Here is a 19,423-nt window from a genome sequence, read left to right as displayed (position 1 = left end):
AATAAAATCAGAATCATTTCAACATTAAGCAACATTCAACATAAGTATTTGTCAGAACCACAATCACTTTTACTGCCAAGCAGGTTTTCACATATGACATGTGAAACACTGGCAAGTTAAAGAATGATCAAAGATTTGTTTATAGGATCAGACAACTTCTGTTGTTATTGTTCTTTTTATTATTTGTCTGTATTTTTTTTTTTCCCCACTCTTTTGTTAATTTTATTTTTTATCTCTTCTATATTCTTATATACATATTTATTTTGTGTCGGTGCTGTGATCAAACAATTTCCCTCCTGTGGATCGATAGAGTTTATAAGTCTAAGTGTCACAACTCAAATAAACAGCAAGTGTTACAAGACAGATATCCAGGCGGGTGCTAGCAGGTGAAGAAAACAAAAGCAAGTGTACCAAATGACAGTGACAAAAGTATTTATAATATTATTTAAGTCCTTAAATAACAATGACAAGGCCATGAGAACTGTGCACTGAGACTGTTTCTGAAAAAAAAAAAAAAAAAAAACTTCTAGAGTAGTATTTTCACTTTTACAGTGTTTTTTTTCTCACCACAGTTATTTTTTTTATTTCTATTTTCTTCTATTCTGTGTTGTCTTCTTGCTTTGTTTACCCCCTTTGTTGTCTATTCATGCTGCTTTAACAACTGAATTTCCCTCTGAGATGAATAAAGTCAGTCCAAGTCTTTGAGGAAGAATGAGGCTCAGTCTAAAGTTGGTCGCTTCACCTTTTAAAGCTGATGTTGAATACAGTGTAGTCCCTTCAGTGTCTTTACACACAATGATTTGCCTACATTGAGGACTGCTGCACTCTTGCATAACGCTCAACAGACTGGGTGTAGCTGTAGGTGCAGGCCATCCGACCCAACCCAACCAGCAGGTTAACAGATGTCAACATGCCAACAGGTGAGGCCAGTGATCCGCCCATTTGGTGCTGCGGTCACAGCAAGTGTCCATATTCCACACTAACTTCATGGATTTAGGTATGTGATTTTACTAACAGAGATTAAAGAGGTTAGCTGAAAAAAAAAGTTAGCTATTAGCAAGCTAATGTAACATGCTAACTGTTAGCTATTAAGTGATTTGTTGTGTCATGTTGCAAAGTGTTTTTGAGATTAATGTTGCTGTGGGACTGGCTTTAAACTTTATCTCCATCAGTTAATCTGGCTGGAATATAGATAAACAATACAACGTCTTATCTTTACCCAACCGCTGAGCATAGACTGCCCCTAACTGATATCGGTATTTAGCAAGCGTTTTAAATTTAAAATTAAAATTCAGTTAAACAAAGAGACAACGCTAGCACGTGGAATTGCTACATTTAGACATTTTGCTAGTTATTACGTCATCCCTGTTCAATTAATATTGCAATGTCAAAAAGTTTATCGACAATTTAAATACATTTCTGCCTCTGTCCGGTTCCGCATCCGCGTACTTGGACCTGAACAGACCTAAAGACAACTGACTCTGTAACAGTTGGGAATTTTCTCAACCCATCCAGTACGCGGTACTGTCAGGCTGGCTCGTTGGTCTAGGGGTATGATTCTCGCTTTGGGTGCGAGAGGTCCCGGGTTCAAATCCCGGACGAGCCCTGTTTTTTTTCTTCTTTCTTTGGTCTGAATTATTGACAGTATTTTATTTGTCATCGACAAAGTAGCTCCATTTTCTTTTATAGAGTGGTTTGGCACAAAGGTTATTCACACCAGTTTGTCCTGCAGTACAACAAGCAGGAGACAGGATCTGTTTAGAGAAAAGGTAAAGCAGCAAACTATGGTACATGATGAGGCACTCTGAAGAAATGCATCATCCTGGAAAAAAATAATTAAAGCAGGACAGGTAATACGCTTGCTTGTGCCTGTGCTGAATACATAATACGTATTCACAATGTATATAATATAATATAATATAATATAATATAACATGTTTTGATGTTGGATTATTTTTTTTCTGACAGTCCAAAGTGTATTTCAACTGAAATTCAGACGCTAAAATTTTAGAATCAGAAGCTGACTTTCATGTTATTTTTGTTTGTTTTCTGTCATTTCCAGACATAAGAATAGCGACTGCACTTGCAGAAATAACAACATGGATCAAAAGAAACAGGATTTAGGCTATCCCAACTGTCGGCAGCTGCTGTTCTCTATAGATTTACACATCACTGGAGTCTCCTGAGAGTGATCCTGTTGGAGGTAAATAACTGGGAGCTGATGACCTCGGTAAGTGTGTGTGAAACGGTCTTAAGAGCTGTGACGGGGAAGCTGTTGTTTGGTTTTTAATTATCCTAATTGCTTTTTGTTTTTGGCTTTATCTTTTTGTTTCTGCAGAGATGTTTGCATACAAGTGTAAATTCTAAATAAAGCCATGTGTCATCAGGCCGCTACAGATGTGCATGTTGCATTTGTGGTTGCAGAGACCACAGCTGTAAATCATGATGTAATACGGTGACTCTTCTTATGTACTTAGTCTGTGGTTGATGTTGACAGAACAGCACAACACTTCCAGGTATCCCTATAGTCAACAGGTGTTGTTATTCTCAGTAGAGGAACACAAACAGAGTGATTCAGTAAGAAGTTTTAAGGCACATCTTGGAGAATTTACTTGGCACAGCTGTTGTGATTTTCTCAGTTATTGTAGAAATAGTGTAAAAGGTGGTACAATGTGGAAAAACGTCTTGTTGACATCATAGACCAGTTGTCAGCATAAAGAAATGACCCCGACGTGATTTGAACACGCAACCTTCTGATCTGGAGTCAGACGCGCTACCGTTGCGCCACGAGGTCTGATACAGTGTACAGACTGGACAGAGAAAATAAACAGAAATATGTGCACGCTGTAACCGCTTTTGCATCGGTCCGTCTGCGTATTCCCTATTTGATGTAAAAGAAAAAGAATCAGTTCATCTCAGAAAAAAAGAAAACTGCACGATTATCGTATTTGGTGAACTGGATATATCCCTATGAATCTGGGAATAAGTAAAACAAAAAAAAGTGTGCCACCGAAATGTTTTTTTTTTTTTTAAATCAATAATTTACATTTGATGGCAAGAAGAGGTGCTTCTTTGTTGATATTTTGTTGTCACACAAAAATAAGGACATGTTGTATGCGGATAACGTATCCAGCCAATATGGAACACGACTCTGCCTATGACGTCTGTGGCCGGTTAGCTCAGTTGGTTAGAGCGTGGTGCTAATAACGCCAAGGTCGCGGGTTCGATCCCCGTACGGGCCATCACTCCTTTTGACGTTGCTGACTAAATAGTTTCTGCAGATGAATCTTTGGAAGTGCATAAGGAGTGACTTTCCTTAACCATTATTGCTAGCTTTACACGTGACTGAAGTTTTAGGGCTCAATGCTTAAACTCGCCCACAAATGCGACTGACAGCTGCATGAAAGGCTGACATGTTTTTTTTTTTTGCACTTTCAGCACCAACGCAGCGTTATGATTTTCACACTTCCATGTAATTATCTGTGTATACTTGCTCCTCATTTCCCTCCTTCTGCAGCTCTCCTCTGCTGCTTCCTTTTGCATCGCTGCCGGAATAAGGAGAAAAATGGATGCACGACGAAATAAAAAAAAAAAAGAAAAAGAAAAAAGGTTCTTGTACGCATCTCTATTCGAAGTCCACTGAATTAGGGGTCTCCTAGCGGGAACTTCCAAGGCGTTGGTGGTATAGTGGTTAGCATAGCTGCCTTCCAAGCAGTTGACCCGGGTTCGATTCCCGGCCAACGCATACGTTTTGTTTGCTTCCTCTTTTTCCATCCAGCATTGGCCCATGGTACTGCTGCATGTGCAACAGTGAAGATGTCATGTTTAACCTACGAGAAACACGGCTGTGTGTGTTTATAACCAGATCTTAGTGCAGACATTATGATCAGTGTTTATAAGTAATGGCAAACACAAAAAAGTAAATAGTGCCCACTCTTGTGCCCAGGTCAGATTACTTTCCTGATGGTGAGACAAGCTATACTTGCTAATTAAAGTGTACAGAATTCCTGCACCAGCTACAATATTGCCAGATCTGTTTTTTAATCTGTCATCCCAAGTTACCTTGTAGATCTAGAAAAGTGAGGGACTTTTCTGTGATCCAAAACACAACAAATCGCAGTATTCCCTTTCAGAGGACGAAGTCACAACTTTATATTGAGCTTCCCAGCACCTCTTCCCAACACCATTTTTGCATCCAAGTGATAACACTTCCCAAATCATTTAAGTGTAGTGTAATCAGAAAACAGGACCACTTTAGATATGCAGTCCAGATTTAGTTTCTTCAGCAGCTGCGTAAAAGACGCGCTGTTGCTTTAAACAGGTGCATCACCTGATGTTGATGTGACTTTGTGAAAACAGGACAGTTGTTCCTGCCGTCCACAGTCAATGATCAGGTCTGTATAGGGCGGGTGGGCTGAGCTTTACAAATACTTCACATGTTCTGTTCTCTATATTACAACTTTCTCTAATGTGTTGATGGGAACCTGGCAATTTTATAGACAATGCAGCTTTTGAATTTATTGAAAGAATATATGACGGTTACTCTGGCAAAAGTTTTAGCTGTTCAGGTCTATAAAACATAATGCAACTAGAAATATATATAGTTTGACAAGGGATTGCGAGTTACAAGACTCTCACGACTCAGTCCATATTGGTCGTGTATCTAACACACACTACATTACCAACATAATAATTAGATGCAGACATGAATGCCGACATGTGGCGGTGGGGAAAGACGGAGTTCACTTGTTGAACAGGAAACGTGTCACTGTTTCTCCTCCACCCAGTAAGTTCATTTGTTATCCTATTCACCGGTGCTAATCCTGCTTACCCTCTTTTTGCCTCTGTTGCCATGGATATGCTATTCCTATGGCAACTGCATGCCTTTGTGGATGGCCTCGGGCCCCCACCGTAGAGGACTCTCTGAACCTTTCATTACACATTCCCTTCAAGCTCGCAGACAAATCACACAAGTAGCACATAGTCGAACTCTGACTGTCGCCCCTTCTCTCTCTTTGTGTCTCTGTGCTGCTCTGCCCTTGTAGTCACACTGCTATCTCTTACCTTTAAGTCCTTAACACGCTGGCTGTTTGTCATTTAACTGGTAATTTTGTGTAAATTACACTCGACGTACATGACACTGGATGCCAGCGCTGGTACGAAAAGGCCTGTGATCAGATTTGTAGCCTGCGTATCGCTGTCATAAGAGTCGGCGCCCCAAGCTTTCTCATTTTCACTGGCAATGGAAACCAGAGCTCCATCTTTAAAGATGCATGAGACGTCTTGAGAAACACGGCGTGGAGATGGAGGCTCTGCCAGCGAAAGTGTTTCTGTGTCAGGGAGAGTGAAAGACGGGGAGGGGCGAGGCTCATGCAGATGACAGTAAAGTTGCCCCGAGCAGTGAGGGCCCAAGTTTAAGCGGAGCAAAGTGTCGGGACAGTTCACTCTGTGTGTGTGTGTGCATGTGTGTGTGGGGCAGGTGGGGGGCCTCCACCTGCTGAATGAACCCTGTCAGCGTCGGGGAGTACCATGGGCTGCGGGTGGGCTCGGCCCTGCTCAGCATTGTGGCGGGCTGCATCATCATCGGTGTGTCCAGAGAGTGTGACGCTGATGCTGTAGGGGGCATCTTCCTGGGAGCGGGAGGCCTCGGTGAGTGTGTGTGGAGCTTTTTAGGAACAACTTATGGGAAAACTATGAAGTTGTTATTGATAATCCTGATTGCTTTTCTTGTCTGAGCAGTTATTTTTTCTCTCTCACAGTTGAAAGATTTGTTAGTGTGATTGAAAACATGTCACTTTGGGATCCTGGACTACTCAAAACAGGGTCATTTTTAGGTAATGACAAGTCATCAGGCCACTACAGATAGTTTACATTTGTGTTGTCAGAGACCACAGCTCTAAATCATGACACACTGAATCTGCTAATCTGTGGTTGGTGATGACAGAACTTTTTAAGCAGCGCTACCCCTCCTAAATGAGTCTTTACAACAGTTTTAGAACATTTTGAGGTCAAACTGGGAGTGAGACATCTTTAGCAAGTAACTTAGCCTACACAGTTAGTTACATCACTACATAGCAAATCATATAGTACATTTCTGTGTGAATGAGTTATTGAAAAACAAAGGAATTCATATTTGTTAATGTATTGTATTAATACATTAAGGATTTATTTGTGATAGAAGCAAATGTGAAAAGGTTTTCTCCTTGTTTTCTCCTGACTAGATCCTTGCTTGTGTTGTATTCGCTCTCAGAAATACGTCGCTTTGGATAAATGAAATAATAGAATTGTAGAACAAGAAGAATGGCTGTATTTGCAAATATTGTTAGCGTTGTCATTTTTACATTTACAGTAGAATCAGGAAGCAATTCTAATGTACAGTTAAAAAGTGAAGGAAAGTGCTGTCTGGTCGGAGCAGGACACACAACGTTTGTTTAAAAGAAATGTCAAAAACTCAGGCGAAAGATCTGCGGCCTGTGACATTTTCCATCCAGCGTTCATCTGATACAAGAGTGTAACTGGAACCAGCTGATAGCCGGAGGACCTGCGCTGCCAAGATAAAGGAGTGTCTTAACCGGTTTCCTGGAGAGAAAGAGCAAAGGGCAGGGCTTTTGATCTGCCGACGACAACATCGGCATGCATGCATAGTTAATGTGAAACACATTCACGCTGATGACTTGATCGGCTTTCAATAATTAATTTGATCATTCTGATGGGCACGAGGAATTTTTGGGGGGAAATCAGAAGCGTGCACCTCGACAAGAGACGTTCACTCCGGCAGCGTCTGTGCAGCTGAGTGGCGTCTAATTATGCGTTTTGGGGCTTGTGTGCCGTTATGCCTCCTCCAACACATAGGCTGACTAATGAGTATGAACAGAGTGTTCTCGGCAGATTGTTTTCACTCCTTCTGCAGTTTCATGACATTTTAAGCACAGACATGCATCACAGCCACCCTCAGGACCTGCCAGGATTTAATGCCAGCTCTTCTGGCTTATAAGGGAAATCAATAACTGTGTTGAATTGGAGCGCAGTGCCACTGAGAGGCACACAAGCCCTGCAGTTCAGATATTACTTTATACTTTGAGTTGAACAGGAGGAAACAACGCACGCTGTATCTGGCACGCTGAAAATAATCCGCAGGTTACGTCAAGAGGATTTCAGTTGGAGAATAGATATTTCATCAAACAGTCTCATTTGTTGGTCGCGATGCCTCCGAGTGTGGGAACTTCTTTATTTTCTAGCCTCCCGGTGTGACTCACAGTTATCAAACGCAGACCTGAAACAGTTGGACAAATTAAATTAGCAGATTTGGAATTTGCAGGTGATTAGATTTATGTAGTGAAATGTAATATCCCTTTGTAATGAGATTTCACTCTGCTGCACAAAACATTTGCCTCCACTCCTGGTTTCTTTTTATGCCACTATAATTCCAAGCAGAGCATACAATATGAATCATTTCTTCTTAAACCAAGATTGTGACAAATATTCACATTAAGACCACAATTATTTGTGCTATTACTTATTTTTCGTCAACCATAAGGCAAACATAGTGAAACCAGTGTTTTTCTACAGTATCATCCATCAAATTAATTGCATTTTATGCTTTCCCAGGCCTGCTCATATCAATCTACCCCTTTATAAAAGCCTGGCTGAACATCAACCACATTCTTCCGTCCTTTGGTAAGTCATCTGATCGTTTGCTCACTGCATTAGTAAAAGATTTTTTGTTTTTCTATCCAAGAAACATTTTGGCTCTCAAAATTTCTCAGGAAACTTTAGAGTGCACCCAACGTCTGCCAATCCCGCTCCGGATCAACCAGCTGAGACGCTCAGACGAGAAGGTGAGTGAAATCAGTGTCCTCACAGAGAGGCAGCTAATTAATAAAGATAACATTCACTTGATACTGATCCATCCCTGTGTCCTTCTTGTGTTGATAAAAAAGCCTCTGTAGGTACAATGGAGAGCTAATAGGCAGTAACTAGAGAACACCAGCCTTCTCTTTACTGGGTGCAGCAAAAGGAACTGCATTTTTTTTCTCCTTTTATAACCATTTTTGACCCCATTATGAGATCAAGGAATGATGTGGAGGAGATAATAGCCACCTTATTCACACTTCAAGGTGATAACAATCAGTTGATGCATAAAATCCTTTAACTAAATATATCATACAGTCACATCATGTAGCAATGCAATGCAATTAATATTGTTTTGGTATTAAATATTAATAAAATTTGAAATAAATCTGTATTATTGTGCTCCACTATAAACAACAAAGTAGACTAAGATAAGAAAACATGCATAAACTATTCAGATCAAACCATTAAAGTCAGTGAAGCTTTGTTTGCTTATGTAACGCCGCCGTCATTTGTCTGTAAATCCCACTAACAGTGATCATTTAAGCAGAGACGTGTGATTTTAACACCCTGGCGTTATGCATCAAAAGTATTGCAAATTTAAAGAGTGCCACATTTACATGTAAAGCTAAATGGTATTATCTCCTTTTGTTTCCTTTGCATTCAGAGAATTCCCATCATGGCTACAATAAATCAGTTTCCTTTGTTGACACTCATATATGTTGCTGTAAGCAGCTGTTTTAACTGGTTAAGACAGGCGACTACGTAATAGACAGTCCGAGTATTTGTGTGCACTTTTGTGACTTTGCTTCCTCTCGACCTTCATCGTACGATGCAGCTCTCTGATTTACATGAGCCACTGAAACATTTAAAGTTATATTCGGTGTTTCATGTGTTGTTTTGTGTTCTTGTCAGGAACTCAGAGTCAAATGAATCTGGAACGTTCTAAGAGCCGTATGGGAACCTTTGTGGAGGGCGGACCAGTGACTGAGATCAACCCAGAAGAGGGGTATGAACCCAACACTGTCCATCTGTTTGACTTAAATACCAGATGTTTGGAACCGCACTCATTTCCTAACCTTAAAGACACCTTTTTCTGCAGTACAGTTTCCATGATTATAATATTTCCCCAAAATTAAAGTGCTTTTAATTTCCTAAAACTTACTGTGTAAATCAGCTTTTGCCTGACGGACATTGTTGGAAAAACAACATGTCAGTAGGTTGATAAAAGTGTAATCTTAATTCCTCCAAAAATGTCAAGCTCATACAAATATTGCATGTGATTCTCAAAGGAACAATATTTAGATATTGCTCTATTTTCACACCCTGCTTTCTGCCTGTTATGTAATCTGTCAACACAGATAATGAAGACATACTTGCTTGCTACAGTGACAGAGATTCACTTAATGCGCATTGAGCTAATATGAATCTCATCCTGTGCTGCTCTTTTTAAGATTTTAAGAGTTTTTGTGGTATATCCAGTCATCGTATTTCATGCTGTAATCTATAAGTGAAGGTGAAAAAATGCCAAAAACTGTATATGCTTTGACAAAATTAATCTGTTGCACCGATTCATGGACAAAATGCTCTCACTATAACAAGACATGCACTTTTTTTGAAGTCATCTTCAAGTTAAAGACTTTTTTTTTTTTTTAAATCAGTCAAACTGTCCTTTTAAAGAGCCAACAAAACACCTTACATAAGAACGTTTTTTTTTTTTTTTGACGGTCTCCAAGTAATTTAGAGGAGAAAAGGGGACTTTTGAAAGTGAACATTACAAGGTATCACCTCCTTTTCATAGTCAAACAGTCACTTTGGATGTGGTTGCTATAGTAACCCAGATACTGGATGGATTTCAATCTTGTCAGATTAAATCATTCATCAACCTACATTCCATGTGTTGACCTGTTTCAGACTAAACATAGTGTACGTCGACCTTTTTGCCACTCAGGGTTTCCATACCTTTAGTGAAATATTTAGTGCTTCATATTTTGCAAACCAGTGTTAATATATATATATATATGTAGACAGTCAAACATGATTTAAACTAGTGAAACTAGGGTGCCCAGACAGCTCAACAGGTTGAGCGGGTGACCCATGTACGGGAGCTATAGTCCCCGATGCAGCAGCTGTGGTTCGATTCCAGCCAGTGGCTCATTTGCTGCATGTCCTTTCCCCATGTCTCTCTTCTACTGTTCTATCCATTAAAGGCAGAAAAGCCCAAAAAATATCTTAAAATAAAAAACTTGTGAAACAAGCCAGACAATACAGCAAAACACTGTTTTTGCCGTTCAGTCATTTTAGTGCTCTCTGGAGTTTAATGAACTTTACATCATCTTTTGGATGGTTGGGGAAATAAAGTGATGTTGGTTGATGCAAATAGAAGGAAGACATTATGAATAGAGGCCCTTAAACAAATCATGCTCTGAACTTTTTCTGTTTTTCTAAAGATGGCTTCACAGACACACAATACAGCATACGTTGTATACAGCATGACTCACGCGCTGATCTTTTGCAGGACTTCTTCAGACATGCCAGATGTCTTATCGAGGCGGAAACTAAAGCAGTCGCCTACTGAACCAGACCTGCCATGATGTCATCACACGACATGACCTTCCGTGTTGTAAACACGTATGATGCTGATTTAAATGTTTCTGATCACTTTTTTTTTTCCTGCACAGTTGTTATATCATCTGAACGTGTCCTGTTCGTTGAGACTGTCTCATCATATTGAACTTATGTGTTCCAATAAACATCTGAACATTAAATTGTGATTATTAGTGGAGTAGTTCCTCTCTTCCTGACACTGAGTGAAGCAAATTAAACCCAGTAGTCCAACTTGTGTGCAGCTCATCTCATCATAACACAATGTTCTACACGCCAATTAAGAAGTTATTATGGCCATTATGTGATGATGGGACTCGTATATTATTCAGCACAGGTTCCTCTGCTTCTGTTTGTCATGAGTGAAACAAATGGGAAGCACATGCATGTGTACGCACACACACACACACACACACACACACACACGTACACACAGGGGCCACATCTACATCAATGCCTCCATCTATTGCATGCACACAGGAACCTGCACCCCCACCGCGAAACATAATACATTGAAATTCAGGACAGCACAGGGAGAATGGCTGCTGCATGGGAAAGCGGCATGGGGAAGAACGCTGTGGCCTGGCAAAAAGCATCACGTGCTGTGAGGTTGAATAATGCCAGGCTGTGTTGATGAGTCTCAGCAACGGGAGTCCGAGGAGTCTGCGGTGCCTTGATGACAACCAGCGGCTTGATTGTCAGGCCACAAATCACAATGGCTCGCCACAATCCCTACGTGTCTGTATGAGGTTAAACAATGGACAGACGCACAATAACCACTTACTGTACATCCACCATGTGTTAAGGTAGCTGAAAACCAAAATACGTAAATGTATATATTTACAAAAAAAAAATAGCCTGAAAGAAAGCCAGAAGGCATAAACCACTTGAAGTTAAGACCCTTGAGTTAAGATTTCTTGGTTAAAATATTTCCAAAGTGAGTCATTTTTTGTACCATTTTCTGTGCAAACTTGCTGCTGTGAAGTCGTGACTCTTTTATTACCGACTAAATAATGACAAGGCTTGTCACAGTTATTATTAAATCCCCTTTTATTTCAGCTGCCGTAATCATTTTGCAAAATCGTGACAATCCTTTCCATTCACCTGTACGAAACAGCTGGATGAAGCCAACAGACACGTCACAGTTTAGTCACTACTTCCTCTTTGTTTCCTACTGTTTGCATCTCTTTCTCGTGCTGTGGTTTAATGGCACCAGCTGGTTGTCTCAAGGCGCTTAATTTCTAATATTCGACCAATTGCATTTTGATGAGCATCTGTTGATGTTAACATCGTGAATTTAGTTGCAAAACCAAACACCAGTGTGCTGTGGGCACATTTTGGGTTTAAACCAAATGAAACAATGACAGCCCTATAACTTAGAAGAGGCAATTTGTGGGATTTGCAGCAAAAAGGCAGTCAAAGGTGCTAATACCACTAATCTAAAACTAAGAAGCATAACATGAACAGAAAAAGACAATTAAATAGTTAAGTGCAATTATTTGTATGACAACTTGCCATCAACTAAAATTTCATGATCATGACAGCCCCATTAATGACCTGAAAACTATTAACTAAACAGGCAAAGACAATTTTAGACCTGTTCTTGACTTTAATGCCCATTAATTAAACCATTAGTTCCACTTTCATATTGAACAGTTCCTCGTTGTTTAATCCTTACGTAAGACTGTGACTGAAAACAGGACAATACAGGTATTGACTAGAAGCATCTTGTTCCAAACTATCATCAAAGTATCTAGGAGACAGTTATCAGTGATTGTTCCTATACTACCTAAATTAATTATTAAAGGCGCAGAATGTAATTTCTGCCACTAGGGGTCTCTCAATCAAAACAATAAAAAAGCCGCATTGTTAGTTAACGTGATGTAAACTGCTGATTTACCTTTAGATGAGTAGAGTGCTACCATCACAGCTAATCGAGAGAGTAGAATATTAGAGAATACTTGAGAAGATGATGTTGTGGAGACTTCAGTTGTGGGGTTGCCCAAAGCTGTTATCTGTGGTCAGAATAATCATACTGAAATTATTGGGATCCATCATGAGTGAGTTTTACAAACAAGAGAATGAGAAAACAACTCAGTGGGTAACTAGTTTGTTCACTTACATCTTCTTCCCCATTCACTCTCTGAGGCATCAACCGTTGTTTACCATGTGTTCATGGTCAACATTATCTAGATAGCACATTTAAAACAACAGCCATAGAGCCAAAGTGCTTTCTGGTAGAGAAAGAATTGGCATTACAAATTAACCTAACAAACATAAATATTAGAATAGAGGCCCCAGTGAGTTTATCCTGCTCCTTGATTCCAGTTCATTGAGGTCTTTGTGTTAGAAAGTCGGCACTGTAATAGACTGTCATGGTGAAAAGGAAGTCCCAATCTTGATTTACCGGTCGGTCTACATTCCAACCCTAACCTATGGTTATGAGCTCTGAGTAATGACTGGAAGGATGACATACCATATACAAGCGTCCAAAATTAGTTTCCTCTGCAAGGTGACTGAGTTCAGCTTTAGAGATACTGCGAGAAACTTGGACGTCCGAGGCAACTCCGAGTAGAGTCACTGCTCCTCTGTGTTGATTTTGACATCTGATTAGGTTTTCTCCTAGGTATCTTCCCTTGGAGTTTTTCCGGCACTTCTAACTGAGCGGAGACCCTCGGGTAGACCTAGAACTTGAGGAGGAATTAAATATCTTATCTGGCCTGGAAACGCCTTAGGATTGCCCAAGATAAACTGGAAAGTACTGCTAGGGTGCGTGACGTCTGGAATGACCTGCTTAGCCTGTTGTCAGTGATCAAACCACAGAATAAAATGGGTGGATGGTCAAGAAAGTACAGCACTAGTTATTATTAAAATTTACCTGAATAGTTTAAATATTATGATTAAGGCCCTACAATTATATATAAAATGATCGCTTAACTGACTAAATTTAGCATAACGGCTAAAACCCTATAATGTTGCACCGGACTAATTTTATTATTCACTAGCTGAGACCACACCAATAAACTGAAGCTTGATTGTTTGTTGGATGAGCGTTGTGTTGGTGAAGACTTGAACGAGCAAAGTGAACGTACCACAGGTCTTGAGGGTTGGTCAAATGAGAAGCAGATACACTCGAGGCCAATGGCTTTGATTATGTGGTCCAGAACCTGTCGGCTGGAAGCTGTGTCAACACGAAAAGTGTGGCATGGGAATGTGCTAGAATTCTGGATGTTGTTGGGACTTGCTTGAAGCGAAAGAGTGATTGCGGGTACGAGTGGCCAAAATGAGCCTTCTCCGTAGGTTGGCTGGGCATAGCATTTCAGATAGGTTGAGGAGCTTGCCATTCTGAGAGAGCTGTTGCTCCTTTGCATCAAAGGGAGCCAGTTGAGGTGGTCTGGATTCCCAATTCAGATGCCTCCTGGGCGGCTTGGTGTGGACAATGGAGGTATGTGCCACTGGCATCTTTAGCTGTTGACGAGGTATAATGAGGCTGGTGAAACTGGCATCTTGGTGCCAGAATAGGAGCTGAATTTGTTGAATGAGAGGATAGAGATGGGTCAGTCTGGGGTACCAGTGCCAGCAGTGTAAGTAGACTGTTGACGAGGTATAAGGAGGCCAGTGAAACCAGCATCTTGGTGACTCGTGGGTGGAAACTGTCCGAAGGCACTTGATCTGGAGATGAACAAGTCTGGGGCTGGATGAGTTCTGAGTGTGTGTTTTGGTGCTAAAATGTGGATGTAGGATCAGTGACTTGGTCGTGTTTTGCGAGGCTGTCGGGGTAAACAGCTCGAGAGGAAGCCCCACTGCAGAAGGAGCAAACCTGCAGGTGTCTGCACTTAAGTGAGGGAGGATCTGTCAATATGAAGGGAAAAGGTTGTTGGGGAGTTTCAAGGGAGGATAGGTGAGTTGGTAAGAAATGACTGCAGGTGGTGGAGCTGGGAACAGGTTGCATTAGGGTAGGTTGCTGGGGGGGTGTGATGAACTACATCTGGCTACCTGGGAGGAGTTATGGAGATGGTGATGTCATGGTCGGGTGCAAAGCATGGCATCTAATCGGGAGAGAACTGTTTTGGTTTATCACATGTTAAAAGAGTTTGTCAGATGATGAAATAGTTTAACTTTGTCATTTGAAAAGTGTCAGGTGAAGACTTTCTCTTAAGGTCTCTAAAGACCAACAGCGAACTGGTTGGAGATTTCATGTAGAGGAGCATGATCAAGAGAACTGTCGGGAATGTGGGCGTAGGATGAGTGTTTCTGGGTGCTTTGAGGGAATAAGTGGGCTTCTCCGGAGGCTCTTCTGCGTCAGTTTTTTTTTGTGTGTGTGTGTGTGGGCGGAGCTACGAGTAGCATGATGACGCCACGCCCCCCGCCCCCTCGGCCTGGTCTCCTCGTTTCCGGGGTCTCGGTATGGATTCGGTTGACCGGCGTGGAGGAGGTCTGGGGCCAGGATGGAGGGCTGATGGATGATCAGGATCACGGTCCATGGTGAGTCAGAGTTTTCTAAACTTGTGGCTGAGTGATGGCATGTGTTATTTCTTTGCACGAGAAGCCAGAATGAACACGTGGGGAGGGCAGAGCGATGTGAATGGACGTAGGACAGGAAGTGGAGGGACTGAGGTGTGTTCCTGCTTCTGAACCTCAGCCAAAGAGTTTAGCTCCATTTGAGGTTAATGCCAAACAATATTGTATAAAGTTTAAGCTTACCTGGCTAAATATGATGTGATATATACATTTTGTATTTATCTAAATAAATTAAATCTGACAGTTAAGACCCTACAATTTTATATAAAATTAAAATTAAATATTAATGTTAAGACCCTACAAATCATCTAAATTCAGATTTACTTGACTAGTTTAATTATTGACGTTAATACCATGCAATATTTTCAAGCTTACCTGGCTAAATATGATATTAGAGTTCAGACTCTAAAATAACATTTACAATTTCAATTAACCAGAATAAATTAAATATTATGGGTAAGACCCTACAATAATATATAAAATTTTAATTAAGCTGAATGCATTGAATATTATAGTTTAGACGCTGCAATGTTAAAATTCAAATTTAAGCAAATAAATTAAATATCAAGTTTAAGACCCCACGATATCTAAAATTCTAATTTAGCTGACAAATTTCATCTTAGAAGTTAATACCATGCAATATTGTATAAAATTTAAGCTGTCCTGACGGTTAAGAGCCTATGATATTATATGAAATATTTATTTAAATAAATACATAAATATTAAAGCTAAGACCCTACAATACCATACAATCATACTATATCTATATTATATTACATTTCTAAATGAACCCTGAATCATTTTTCGTGTTTCTCTGGAAAAAATCTGCAACAAGTAAACAGAGGCTGCAGGCAGAGAGCAACAGCTTTCACCTTCATCACCTCCTTCACAGACACACGGTGGGAGGAGGAGGAGGAGGAGGAGGAGGATGACAGACAGTCGCATCCAGCGGTCCACAGAGGAGGCAAGATGCTCTGCGCGCCCCATCAGACATGAACTGATGAAATATGCCGACTTCGGACCGACTGCCGGACAGATGGCTGGCACACGTCGGCTGCCTCCCTCCGTCTGCCTCCGTCTCCATCGCACGGTGACCTCTCAGGTGCGCCTTGCGTCTCGGTGCAACATCAGGAGCGGCGCGCCGTGTTGCGTCTGCGTGTCAACTCCGAAGAAATGCGATCTCACATAAGTGATCCTCCGTCTCCTGTCGGATTTTTACACTCATCAGCAGGTCGGGTCGCCTCGCCTTGTGTTTGACTGAATGGCTTTAATGACTTGTGCCCTCAGGACTGTACAACAGGATGAGAAGCCTTCGTTTGTTTATGCGTCCTCACAACCTCTCACTAATTGCAGCCCGTAATTAGAGCGGGGATCGCGCTGGAAAATCTCCTGATCAAACAATGGAAAGACCATCAGTGTATCGACATAAAGGGTAAGATGATTATTTTTTTTAACGTGTTAATTTCAACATATCAGTGCAGCAAACGTGCATTTCAATGCGTTCCCAGCAAAGCCCAGCTCATACTGACTGGCTGTAATGTATGTCCAGGATCTGAGCTTTATTGACACACATATTTGCAAAAGACATATCATCTTCTCACTTGCCCCCTCATCATTTATATGCTCTTGAATGTGTGAATGCTTAAATCATTTGATTGCAAGTAATCCTTGAAATTCTTGGCCTAGCTGGCACGAATGAAGCAGCTGCACTAGCACTGAACACATTCAACTTCACAGATCAAGAGAAAGAAAACAGTGATACTGATCACAAATGTTAAATTATTAAGCGGCACGGAGGATTTTTTATTTTTTTTATGGTGAGGCAAGATTCCCAGGGTGTATGCATCTCATTTATACTTATCATTTAATTAATCAAATACCTCCTGAACGCTCCTTCCAGTATCTCTCAGCTGTTGTTCTACTGTTGTTTAAATCAGCGTTTAATTCAATTTGTTGTCTTTGTATGTGTGGGCGAATTAAATGACGTGCTCAGCACTTCTCTTCTCTTATGGGTTGTCTTGTAAAGAAGAGTTTGTTTCTTTAATGAGAAATAGTGAAATGATTATTAAAAACATGCTGGAGTTTAGTTATTTTTAAAGATTTTGGTGCACAGTATTGAACAGTGTTCCCGGCAGTCACTCCAGATCATGTGGTTTAAGCTGCAGGAGCCACCGATAGACGACCACCATACTGTTAGTGCCACTACAGTACACAGTAGCCAGATATTTGCTGGTATATGTCAGTTTGCAGCCTTCCATGTGTGATTTAGAGGAGGAGCAGGGCAGCATGATGGATGATCAGCTCATTGATCACTACATACTCTCTCAGGGAGGACACCTCACTACTCCCACAGAGATTATTGGACAGCAGTCCCAGTGCACAGAGCACGAGCAGTGTAATGAGTGCACAGGTTAATTTTCTTTTGTTTTGTGTGTCCATTAAAAGCTAGATAGAAGAGAGAGTCTGGAGGCGAGGACATGGTCATCAGTGACAGAAACAACGGCACCCCTGTGCCCATAAAGGAGCCCCAGAAGAAGAAGAAGAGGAAGTCTCGCCCCCATGGCCTGCCCTCTCCGGCGCTCTGCTGTGCCTGCGGCCTGTGCATCATGCTGGCTGGACTCAACATCACCCTGGTGGGAGCGTTCGCCTTCAGCACAGTGTTGCCTTCTGCCAACCCCCCGATCATCATCGGACCCATCCTGCTGCTGGTGGCCTTCTCCTTCTTCGGGGCCTGTTGCGTGTGCAGCCGCCTGCCCCCTCCCCACAGCTCACGAAGGTCCAAGGTGGGCGGCCGGGGCACTGGACTGATGGGACACGGCGGGCTGGCTGGCGGGGCAGCGTTTGAAATAGAGACCAGCGAGCACACGTTGCAGGACACTACAGCTGTGCAGCTAAGCCCCACGTCCTCCCCTGGATCGTCTCGAGCCTCCAGCCCAGAAAAGGATGCTCCCGATGCGGCCCTGCCAGGACCTTGCAAGCTCTTCACCATGGAGACCAACGGCCCTTCTTGTGTTTCCGCCACCGCAGTCTATTCAGCCTCTGCAGCAGCAGGAGGGGAGGTGAGGCTCAACCTGCCACGTGAAGAAGTGGTCACCTAGCAGGGCAGAAACTCCTCCAAGGCCGGAGCGCTGGCAGTGTAAATATCCTCCTGGGTCGAGGCCACGCTGGGTGTGATTGTGTCCTCTAGTTTACGTTGTGCCATATCTCTGGTTGTGACAAGTTGTCAAGAGTATGCTTTTGATTTCTCTTGCTGTGCCAACTGGTAATTAGCATGCCAAGTTAATGAGACATCCAAGTATTTGTGGATCATAGGTTTTGGAATTCAAATTCCTACCTCTCTTGTGCTGTTTTCTTACAGGTCTCTGTTTTTACCGTGGGGCATTATGAACAGTTTTCATGTAGAAATCAAAGTGTCTGAGACCATAAACATTTATCTTTCACTGTTACTCTGGTTTAGTGGAAACCTCAGCCGTCAACAGTGATTTCAGAGGGCTCAACAGAAAACTTTGATCATTTATTTGTTCTGAAAACTTTAAAGATTACATGTGAGAGGTCAGTAGTGAAACACAGAGGTGAGCTGTACAGGACATCTGGCATTTTGTGTGCCGTGCTCAGTGCCGAACTTGTTTTGTGGACATAACATATTAGAGGTTGCGGTCGTCCCAAAGCAATAATCTCTCACCTGAGATTAAAATCTTGGCACAAGCAAGTGATCACAAACACTACAGCCAATACATTTGCGGCACATTTACATTTAAGAGTACACAGTGTTGGATCGTGGAGCATTTTTTTCCTTCTAGATCGATGTAGCTTTTGTCATCACACCAACACTGTGAATATTACGTTTCTCTTCACAGTCTTGACGATTTCTGGTTTCATGTGTACATTTTTATTGAAGGTACTTGCAACTTAAACCTTAAGGCCATATTCATTTCTGTTCTATTCAGTGATACAATATAATGCAGTTTTAGTGATTCTTTTTCTGAATTTGAATTTACAGCAGGACCCGATACTAATGTGAACAATTTCACAGCAAACGTTTACCTCCAACGGACCCAATATTTAAAACATTGGAAAGCCAAGAAGTTTACCATAGTTTAAGTGTTAATATTACAAAAAAAAGAAGAAGTTCCCCATCACTGTGATGTCTGCTTTTCAGTTATAAACCTGACTGGTTAAAGAGACATTCAAACACTGATTTCCTTTGATGGAAAGTTGCCTTAGACTGAGATATCAGGATCTAACTAATGAGGGCTATATAAAAGTGCACAATTGCAGTTTTTCCTTAGAAAGCCTTTTATTTGGCTCTGGATTTCTATTCCATATTGTTGGGAAAGCCTCAAAAAGATTTTTGTGCATGCTAATGGCTTAAATGTTCCACCTCAGTAACATATACAGCATGTAGTGGCAGGAGAGTTCAAACCTGCAAACATCCAAACAACCACCT

At 41.4% G+C, this 19,423-nt stretch overlaps 1 protein-coding gene and 4 non-coding genes across 5 annotated transcripts; 4 read left to right on the top strand and 1 right to left on the bottom strand.

Moving 5' to 3' along the window:
* The first annotated feature begins 1,534 nt into the window (after window positions 1–1,534).
* trnap-ugg (transfer RNA proline (anticodon UGG)) lies at window positions 1,535–1,606 on the top strand. Its single transcript has one exon. It is a non-coding gene; the product is annotated as a tRNA-Pro (tRNA).
* Window positions 1,607–2,722: 1,116 nt separating this feature from the next.
* Window positions 2,723–2,794, bottom strand: trnaw-cca (transfer RNA tryptophan (anticodon CCA)). Its single transcript has one exon. It is a non-coding gene; the product is annotated as a tRNA-Trp (tRNA).
* A 374-nt stretch (window positions 2,795–3,168) lies between these two features.
* trnai-aau (transfer RNA isoleucine (anticodon AAU)) lies at window positions 3,169–3,242 on the top strand. Its single transcript has one exon. It is a non-coding gene; the product is annotated as a tRNA-Ile (tRNA).
* Window positions 3,243–3,673: 431 nt separating this feature from the next.
* On the top strand, window positions 3,674–3,745 carry trnag-ucc (transfer RNA glycine (anticodon UCC)). The gene has a single exon. It is a non-coding gene; the product is annotated as a tRNA-Gly (tRNA).
* Window positions 3,746–5,501: 1,756 nt separating this feature from the next.
* On the top strand, window positions 5,502–10,625 carry kncn (kinocilin). The gene is made up of 5 exons (XM_008294495.1): window positions 5,502–5,649; window positions 7,609–7,677; window positions 7,767–7,838; window positions 8,767–8,860; window positions 10,370–10,625. The coding sequence occupies exons 1-5, from the start codon at window positions 5,502–5,504 to the stop codon at window positions 10,443–10,445; spliced, it is 459 nt and encodes a 152-aa protein (XP_008292717.1). The 3' UTR covers window positions 10,446–10,625.
* The last annotated feature ends 8,798 nt before the right edge of the window (window positions 10,626–19,423 follow it).

This window comes from Stegastes partitus, unplaced genomic scaffold (assembly GCF_000690725.1).
Source record: "Stegastes partitus isolate 25-593 unplaced genomic scaffold, Stegastes_partitus-1.0.2 Scaffold968, whole genome shotgun sequence".
Classification (NCBI taxonomy): Eukaryota; Metazoa; Chordata; class Actinopteri; family Pomacentridae; genus Stegastes; species Stegastes partitus.
The sequence above is the reverse complement of the archived record's forward strand: the minus strand, read 5'-3'. Positions and strand labels throughout refer to the sequence as shown.